The sequence below is a fragment of the Haliotis rubra genome, unplaced genomic scaffold (assembly GCF_003918875.1).
Source record: "Haliotis rubra isolate DU_JTF1 unplaced genomic scaffold, ASM391887v1 Scf583, whole genome shotgun sequence".
Lineage (NCBI taxonomy): Eukaryota > Metazoa > Mollusca > Gastropoda > Lepetellida > Haliotidae > Haliotis > Haliotis rubra.
Genome location: NW_025767283.1, coordinates 299,969 through 310,559, shown reverse-complemented (window position 1 = coordinate 310,559; position 10,591 = coordinate 299,969). Strand labels below are relative to the sequence as shown.

General features: G+C 37.1%; 1 protein-coding gene across 1 annotated transcript in view; it reads right to left on the bottom strand.

The window, feature by feature from the left end:
• Nucleotides 1-5,310: 5,310 nt before the first annotated feature.
• The window catches only part of LOC124254805, a 210,956-nt gene continuing 205,675 nt past the window's right edge, over nucleotides 5,311-10,591 (bottom strand). The window contains exons 7-10 of the mRNA XM_046688662.1: nucleotides 7,452-7,487; nucleotides 6,979-7,014; nucleotides 6,321-6,420; nucleotides 5,311-6,030 (exon numbers count right to left, since the gene is read on the bottom strand). Of these exons, the coding sequence (XP_046544618.1) occupies nucleotides 5,970-6,030; nucleotides 6,321-6,420; nucleotides 6,979-7,014; nucleotides 7,452-7,487 (233 nt within the window). The 3' untranslated portion in view covers nucleotides 5,311-5,969. The remainder of the gene's footprint in view (nucleotides 6,031-6,320; nucleotides 6,421-6,978; nucleotides 7,015-7,451; nucleotides 7,488-10,591) is intronic.

Here is a 10,591-nt window from a genome sequence, read left to right as displayed (position 1 = left end):
GTCCCTCCATCCACCATCTTCATACACAGACAAACACAATACTGTGTGAAAGGACAACCAAAGTGAAACGCTTACTACCCGGGTGTAAAGCGACGCTAGTACAGACTGTACACCGCACCTAGTACAGTGGTTTTAATCTACATCACGTGATTAAAATAAAGTGACATGTGATTACATTTGCAGTGTTGTTGTTTTTCATTCAAAACAAGAAAGGAAACATAAGAATATTATTAGCTCTTACATCAGCCAAAAAGACAAAAAGCGACAACACCCTACCCCCACCACACCCCTCACAGACACACAAGCGCTGGCAAGACGCTACAATACACACACACGCATAACAAACACTCACATACAAAGTTTAACAGGAATTTCAATCTTAACATAGAACACTTGTAAACAAAGTCGCTTTTTATTTCAAATTAATTTCTACAAGCTGTTACAAAGCATTGGCGGAGGCAAACATCTTAGTACATTAAATCTGAGTTAAATTATCCTTGAATAACAAACGAAAAGGGAGCTGAAAAGAAAACGTAAAGCAAACACTGAATTAGTTACAATTATATTGTATCTTTATCGTTATTTTGTCAGGAATCTTTCCGTGTCATTTCATTCCTTCTAAACAGAATAATCTCAATCCAATCTCAAATTCCGAATGTCCCATGTGTCATGTCTGTTTGGAGTTTAAAAAACGTTATTTCGAAACTGGATACCTAATGCAGATGCATTTGATAAATCCTGGCCATAAAATGATAGATGAAATCTCACAGTTGTTACTTGGAAAACGAAAAGAAAAGTAAGAGTAAGCACTTTAAAAACGAGCCTAACATCTATTCTACTAAGCCATTGTAAAGACATGGTAAACATTAAGATAAATTTAACAATGCAAAGAGTGGAAATATCTAAAACTTTTGAAAACACAATTTTCAATTCCTCTTAATATTAATGCTTTTTTGAATGTATGGTGTATGGCAAACAATGTAAACTGTATGTGAATAATAATTATTATATCAAATGTAACGTCACAATACAGGTAGATTTCTTTTGATAAACATGCAAATGAAAATCCCACAAGGAATCTTAACTGTCTCTATTCAAGTTTCCCATTAAATCATTCTTAATTAAATTGCGTTTTCATAGTGTTCCAGATTATATATAATGCAAACAGACAACACACAATGTAAAATAACAGGAAAGCATTTACATCAATATACTAAAAACAAACAAAATTTGTATTTGATTGGACTCATAATAAATGCCAAATACCGGGAGCAGTTGTCAAGAGCATCTTGCAACTAATACTTTTGTAGGTTTTGTATATATGTTACAACAGACAACAACAAACCATTATGGACTAGACAGACAGACATTTTACTTCAATAATTGGCCCATAATACAAACAAAATGCAAATATAAATGTAGTGTTTGACCTGATCAATCGCATTCCGTTTTGGGTTATATGGTTTTGTGTCAACCAAATTTGCATACAACTGGACATGCACAGTCTGTACTGCTGAAACTGTTTTGAAAATAAAAAGGTCTACATCGCGATGTGGAGAAACAGCAAGCAACCCGCCTCGTGTTTTGAGTGTTTCATTGGTGCTATTGGGAGTCAGCTTAAATGCGAACTGGAGACAGACAATTGCACACAGTACAATAAATAATACATACATGCTGAATACAGGGTGAAGAATGAAATTCAAGATTAATTGTTTCATAATGGTGGGTTTACTTCTTAATTTTAACACAGTGGAGAGGAATGTACTTAATGTTTTCATATATTTAATGTTAATACAGGTAATTAAATGCACAAAGGTTTCAATTGTTGGAGGATGAGTCTGATGGAATGTGAAACACTTCGTTCTTATTTCAGAATATTTAGTAGGACATGGAGCTCGTCTTCAGCATAGTTTAGACCAACTATGGTTTAGACCAGTGGCAGTAGAGGCAGATACGCTGATCATAAGGTGTATTTGTGTGGCCGGTTTCCACTGCAAGTCTAAAGAAGTTACAGCGGAACATGGTTTTGACATTCCGTGGATATGGTAGGAGGTCACAGGACAAGTAGTGTTCCACATTAAGTAAAGATTTAAATTGTGAATAATATTTACATTTTGATTAAAAGTCAAGTGAGGAGCGCCAGTATTGAAGGAAGCAGTCATAAAATCTCAGTTTGGAGGTAGATATTATATATAATTATGTTTTAATGCAGCCAATTTCTTGAAAGATCCATACAAACCCAAAACAACACTGAAAAAGAATTATTCTTATGCGTGATGTCCAAGTAGATTTATTATTATCATAAAGAGATTTGAGCATTTCGTAGACCTGATAGGGAAGTCTATGGTGTTGAAGTTGCATCAATCTGCGCCAGTACTTTACTGATCGAGAGGAAAAGTGCTATGGACTAGAAGTAATGTATATTCAACATTTCATTCTACAGTAACATGTCATTGAAAAAGCATTAAATGAAATAGTTCCTCACTTATTGGACACAGACAAAACATGATTAATGCACACACTGAACCTTAAACCAGTAAACACAAAACACAGCTCCCATTATACACCCAAGGGATATATAGATTCCTATGTTACACTGTTGCAAACATATTGCATCATAATCCTGAAAGCTGCATGCACAGAAAACATCAACAAGTCTAAATCTAAGACTAGTTGTGTGTGTGTGCAGAGAAGACGCAATGCTATATTTTGGGATCATGTGGGGTGATCTGTGATTTCCATTTACCTCTGCAGGAAGATGACTACAAAATGAATGACTTTGATGATTTGAGTATGCGAGGTATCATAATGTTTGTGTATTGAGGTTCACACCCCTACTGATGATTGTCACATACAGACTAGATAGGACTGACTGACTGAGTTTAGGTTTACGCCGCTTTAAGCAATATTCCAGCAATATCACGGCGGGGGACACCAGAAATGGGCTTAACACATTGTGCCCATGTGGGGAATCGAACCCGGGCCTTTGGCGTGACGAGCCAACGCTTTAACCACTAGGCTACCCCACTGCCCCGACTAGATAGGAGATGAGGAGCCTTGTGGTTTAGGCGTTAGCTCGTCACACTCAAAGCGCATAATTCCTAACACTGGTACAATATGTGAAGGGTATTGCTTTCACACACACACACACACACACACACACACACACACACACACACACACACACACACACACACACACTGCATCTGAAGTCAAAATGTATAATTTAGCCATACAAGTTGAAATACAAAGACCATTAGCCACATTTGCTGCTTGTCAAACTGTAGAATGGTCTAATTAAGTTAACTAAGAAAACTCAGAAGTGGCAGTCAACACCAACAAGAAGGTCAGCAGGTTCTCACAAGTGAAGTTAAACTTGACCCTTGAAGATCTGGTGTAGAACTGGTACTTCAGCAACCCATGCTGGTTGTATGAGACGACCAACGTGATCGGGCATCCGTCTTTGAAAGGCATTTAGAAGTTATACACATAAAAGACGCCGTCGTGTTGACATCCCTCAATTTTCACCTTTGTGTGAGATGGATCATGACAAGATGCTTGGTCAGTCGTGTCAGGGTCAAACACAGACATTATTAACCAGCGAATCCATGGAGTTTCCATGTTCATCACTGATGATCGAACACAATAAGGAAATGTCAGCGTAAGTGATGAAAGTCCTGAAGGTCAAACATGATGCCAGCGTTTCTAAAAACATGCTTCGTGCAACCTCTCATCTCTACTAATGAGGAAAAACCTATAGACTTTGCGAAACTCTTATTGAAATCCACATATTTAATTACGCAAATATTGGACCAATGCACCTTGTTACTCACGGTGATAAACATTAGATTTGAACTGTTGAACTCCCAATTCACTAATGATTTGGGGAAATTTCAGACTGAACTACTTTGTATAAGCCAAATTTGGTGAAGATTTTGATCTAATCAAAGGGACAAAACTCTTTCCCTATTCACAAGGGTCGACTGTACGACTATAGCATGATTGCATGTGTGTATGAATCACTAGTAACATATAGTGATGACACCAGGTGTTGGCGAAAATGTGAGCGTATCCTTCCCACCGGTGACACTGGCCACAAACACATGCAAAGGCATGTCATTTGTTCACATGCAAAAACGAAAGAAGAAAAAAAAACCCAGAAAACATGAGAAGGTCGGAACTGTAAGAATATTGGTCAACAAAACAGGGAAAGTGTTCTGTTTGGAAAGTTGAAGTTAGCCCTCTTGTCCCACAGTCTTGTGGAAATTGCACTCTGAATCTTTATGGATAGGGTTAAACATGAAACAGATGAGGCGGTCTCACTGGATTCCTGTACTTCTTCTTCAGGTGGATCAGCGGAAGGGAATATCTGATGACTTTTGAAGGAAAGCAGATCATAGATATGCCTGAAGCTCAATCTAATCTTCACAGGTACCTTCTTTTGACTTTGCCAACCGAGCAGAACTTCTTGTATATGTGCATAAAGGAAAGGGTCTTCACAAAGTGGAGCAAGTTGGTGTCCATAGTGATGCATGCAATTGCCGAAGCGCACATAATTGTTTTCAAAATCTGGTTACCAGAGGTTGTTTTAGGCAGGTTACAACCTCAATCAACAGTGACACGACTGAAGGTCTCCATAAATAGCTAGCTTGTATCGCCGTCAAAGACGTGATTGTTTAGTTCTCCATACTGCCTGACACGTTTCACTAAAATGTGAAACATCCGGACGAAGACCAGGACAAAAGAAATTGTGTAAAATCGTATTACCAGTTTTTTTACACACATGGCACAGAAATGTATAGACCAAATGGATAACAAAACATTTCCTTCAACATTCCGGCTGTCTATCAGCTTCCAGTGTGGTCTAGTTGTTGGGATTCCCGGCTTTCATCCAACACAAAAAAATCCATTTTCTTAAGACATCTTTCTTGAAAGCAGACTTGTATGTTTCCAGGTACATCATGAGCATGCGTTGATGAATCACTATAAAATAGTGATGACACCAGGTGTTCGCCAAAAGATAAGCATATGCTGCCCCACCGGTGGCACCAGTCACAAACACATGCAAAGGCAAGTTATGTGCCAGATGCACATGGAATCATACAGTAAATGTCAAATTAGGGCATCATTGATGTGTCAAGCTACAAATATAACACCTGGGTTTTCAGAGAGCATTACCCAAAAAGACAGGACGCCCCTTACAGTAAAGACTGGTGTGCCCATGTGTCTATCAGAACAGTAATTGTAATTTCTTGTCACAGCAAAGTGACTAGGAATTTCTTTAGGGGAACTATTTCTGCTTTTCATTTATAATTCAATATAAACTATATTATAACTCCGGGCGGATGCTCTAACCACTACACCACGGAGACGGTCCCCAGCACGTCGTCCCGGACAAATAGGACTGATAGGGTGGTACGACTCGGTAAGTTTTCGTCATTTTTACCGAATAATGCTTTACTCCGAGCCAGGGTTAAGTGTGTTACAGTTGTGTAAACATGCTATAAAAGAGACGAGCCTCTATAGAAGCAAGAAACAAACCTTGTAGATACAGCGAATCCTCACTGATAAAAGGACCTTTCACTCAGAAATTGAAAATTGGTTTATAAACTGAGCCCATAAGAGCAGACGAAGACTAAACAGAACGTCAATGGGTAACACAACTTTCGAAGAACGGGTCAGCAAGACGAGAGGCAGTGGTATTATTGGGACATACTAAAATAACTAATGTGACCCATGTACTCTGATACATTAACCTGGAAATACTGACATAAATAGAAAGTCTTGCACTCATCAGAAATACACATTACAGAGGCATTACATTATTGGACATGATAAACCATGCAATTCCACATGCTAATCACATCAGGAAAACATCTACAGGAACTATCCTTTCAAAAAATTATAATGCAGACAAATTCAAATATCTATTTAGCCTCTTTCTTCAGATTCAGCTTCTCATCCCTTTGTCAGGTATTGACTGATGTCATTGGTGTGCCTGCTTCAGTGGGAACTCCTTCTTCTGGTGACCTGATGACAAGCAAACAAATAACCATTGTAGTTCATTATTTTATGTTTGTTATTTTCAGAATAATCTTACCAGGGTAATCGTAGCTGTATAGGCTCGACTCGCAAGTATTGTCTAAAGAAAACAGTTTATCTCGTCAAAGAGGTTCTGTATCCTGTTTTATAGGGAATGTTTTTCAAACAAAGTTGCGTATTTCTTCAGAATATTGTGTCAAGAGCAATGTCAGTTTACACGGGGATAACCCTCACGAACCTACACTGAATTACATGGAAGACAGTTATTAGTGGATTACCTATTTCTCCTCCATCTCCATAATCCAAACACTCCAAATAATCCAATAGCTAGGCAAGGAATAAGAACTCCCAACACAATAGCTAAGGTATTATGATCCTCTGCAATAAATGAAAAACAAAATAGTTACCTAAAATCAGGTCACATTTAAGATTTTTAGAAGACAAAATCACCTGTATCCTTGGATATATGTATAGAATCATCAAATATCGTAGGTGTATGTATACAGGAAAAACGTCTATAGTCACAAAGCGTGTGGGTAAACTTCTTTGATGGGCATTTTAGAAGTTGAGTTGATGAAGCATGATCACAATTTTTATGGATATACAACGTCTTTTATTGTGTGGAGGCGACGTTTCGACATAGGTTCTAATGTCGTTGTCAATATGATTGCCATCATTCTCCGTGTCGGTAGAATTGATATTATAGGAGAATCAGCTGTCCAGTGCAACACTAAGTTATAAGCTTTGTCTGGTTTTGTCCAATGTTGTAGGTAGTTTGGTCATGTGAACAAGCAAAATTTAAACATATTTTCATGGAAGAGAACAGTTCATGTAAATGTCTTTGGTGGGTGGTGTTTGATAGTCACGATGTGTCTGAGACAAATTATAACTGTACACAAAGTCATAGAGCATACATAGATGTGGAGGGAAGCTTACCTGCCGGTGTGGGCTTGGGTGTTGTCGTTCCTTCACCTGAAACATAAAGGGAAAATCAATAACAGTCAGTATATTACATTATGCAAAATACATTATCATTTGTTAGAATTTACCAGACAAACCATCAGCACCAAAGCTGACGCACATCAATTATCATATATATTGTGGAAATAGGAGTGAGCGTGCTTTAGAAAGGTTTTCAGCAATGTTGCAGGAATATCGCGGCAGAAACAATATGGAGAAAAGATGAATGACATTTTGGATCGTAACCATGGTCAATCTTAGATACAAACACCACAATCTTTGGATATTTCCATGACTAAATAGCAGAATTGTGCATGATTAGTTACTGAGCCTTAAACAATTCAACCACCGTTCAAAACAAATTTGATATCAAACTGATAGTTCAGTATAGTTATGTGACCGTTTATGAAACATCGTTCAATTACTTACAATTTATAGATGTCACCTACCTGGTCTGGAGGTCGAGGTGCTATGTGTGTTCCAACCTGAAAAATGAACATGAAAAACATGACATTTCTCAAAATATGACTCGATTTGAGTTTCTGTACTGTGAGTTGAAATGACGTATACATGAAAGACTACTTGTGAATAAATTATGAGAAGCCATGACGTTTAGACATTTACGCATCAAACATATAACTCAACACTTCACTTTCTGTTTCAGTACCGTAAATGAGACAATATCAATGCAAAATACTAAAATTTAAAAGCAAAATATCCAGGAGCATATCTCACCTTATGTCATGCTGTCGTATCTGGCAAATATCTTTCATCAGCAATCATGCACATTTTATGACATAGCTTGAGGCTAAATGTAACAGAAATGACTTTGAAGGTATTCATCTTAATTAAGTATTAATTCACATACTTGCAGGGGCCAAGTATTGGGAAACGATGTCTCACTTCCTGGGATATGCATGATACGGTTAGCAGTAAATGTCCACGCACATTTTTTACCATTTCCGCTATGGTGCTTGACAAGGTTTAGTCACAGTCGTGTTGCCAAGCGTTACAAGTCGCTGGGTGATTTTGATTATGGTGCTTGACAAGGTTTAGTTTGGGGTATTTGGGGTATTGTTTAAAAATAGATATGTACACACGTATGACCTAATGGAAATAGAAATGCAACTCATCACACAAAAGATAACATTTCGTTGTTACTTCCTGGAGCGATAGTAATGTTTTGTTCCAAGCATTCCCCGACAAAATCCAGATGAGTGAAATGAATAACAGAATTAGCCTTGTTATCTGCACATGAGTGAGTGAGTGAGTGAGTGAGTTATTATTTAACGTCACATCGGCAATATTTCAGCCATATCGTGATGAAAACACTTGACATTGAAATAGAATATCTATAGATAGTGTAAAAACATGCCGACAAAGGACAGTAAAGCAACTAGAGTATCACAGATGTAAAACTATACTACCCATCAAAAGTTTGGACTCACTTAAAACACTCACTATATGTTATGTATATATATATGGTTACATCGAAGATGAATTTCTCCACTAACCTGGGGAACGAACTGCAAACCACATGCAGATGAATTGCAAGAGGATCATGCATCAAATTGCTGTAAAGCATGTGCAAATATCATGCATGTGAACAGCTGCGTTTTGGTGTAAAGGTTTGTTAAGAATGCGCCAATTTTCACTGAGTTTCGTCATTTATTGAACTCATAACAAAAACCTTTTCAACGTTACAAATTTGTTCAACAATACATCAGTTCATGTGTACACAGTACCTTTAAACAGAATTGATTATTTTGCAAAATCTAGTTTAAAACAGTTGACTGAAGTAAGTGGCTACATTTACACTAGTGAGTCTAAACTTTTGATGGGTAGTATAGTAATAGAATCTAAAACATTTTAACTATAGGGGACAACACAATATAAAAATAGGCTATAGATCACCAACAACTGAAGGTAGACCACCATACTAGGGTCCATGGGGACTTACAGTACTTCTGCTACCTGCATGGGCCCTAGCTGGATGTATATCATCCCTTCAGCCGCTGGCGATTGAAGTCAAATTTAGCCAAAATTAAAATGACAGAAATGCTACATTTAAAACAGCTGGTGAATTTAAATTTCCTTTGAAAGTTTTGGGACTTACGTACTATCTGCACAGAGTTCAGTCTATCAAACACACGGTTATCTTACATTTTTAGGGTTGTTTGGGGATTTTGGAGAAACAATAAACAAAAAAATGAAGTTATTAAGAGGGAAAAGCGGATTTATTGACGTTTTGATCTATTAATTGCTGATGTATTTTTTCATTCTGTTCATTTATTAATGACATTTTTGTCTACTTATCTCATTCTATTAGTTTACGTGACTTAGAATACATTTATTTAATGATTTAGTCAGTTATCTAGTTTTCACCCATCCACCCATCCACCCATTCATATATTTATACATACATTCACCAAGTTGATGCACATGCATATCCCTCTACTTAACTACCCAACTATTACGACTCGAAACATCACTTTTTCTACAGAACAATGTATTTCAACCATATAGCTAAAGATCTAAATGCTTACGCATTTATCTAGTTTTATATTTTGTTGAATTATCAGTCTTCTGCTACTAATGAAATCCTACATTTTCAACATAACCATTTCCTTTACTTTCCACAGCAATGTGAATAAAAATGATGAAAAAGTTTCCTATCTAACAGATCATATTTGTATATCATACACTAGTTTAGAAAAGACTGGTCAAAAAGGGGGTGGGGGGTTCTATATGTTTCTTTTTTAAACCTTTAAGAAAAACTTCGATGGTGGGAAAATGGATGATGATACACAGAGCATATTTCATGTGTCAAGTGATATAAGGTGTATCTGTCATCGGGTGACGGAAAATATGACGCTCTTCTGTCACGAGAAATTCACAAAACAATGAAACATTCTATTTTTTATACTTTTACAACTTTGCTTATTTAGATGTATACATTATTACGCTGAGACATTTAATGAAGTCTACATTATCCATACTGTAAACTAAAACTATTCACTTCTTTTTTCATCCACACAGATAAAACACGGTTCGGTATTCGAAAATAAAATAAAAATCGTGTCAACACATATCGGTATCAGTTTCTATCTAATTGCTTATTGCCATTAATACTTATGACTGACTGAGTGAGTTTGGTTTTACGCGCTTTTAGGAATATTCCAGCAACATCACTGACAGGGATCACCAGAAATGGGCTTCACACATTCTGCCCATCTGGGGATTCGAACCCGGTCTTCGGCGCCACGAAATAACGCTTTAACCTCTAGGCTACCCCACTGCCCCTAATACTTATGATGATAAACATCAAACGATCATCACACTGAAGCATTGCTGATCATCAAACTTTGGACACATAACTTGTGTCGAAATGTCTAATTTTTTTTTGCTACTCAGAATGTATCTGATTTCATGTTAGGATCTAAAATCTAGGGAACCTCACTGTTCAAATATATTCAGGATATTCAAGTCAAAGCATTAACACAAACAACATGGTCAATGTCAATACCATCAGAAGTGATGCAGGTTCGTTCATACTAGGAGCTGCAGACTATCACAAAACGTATATGAT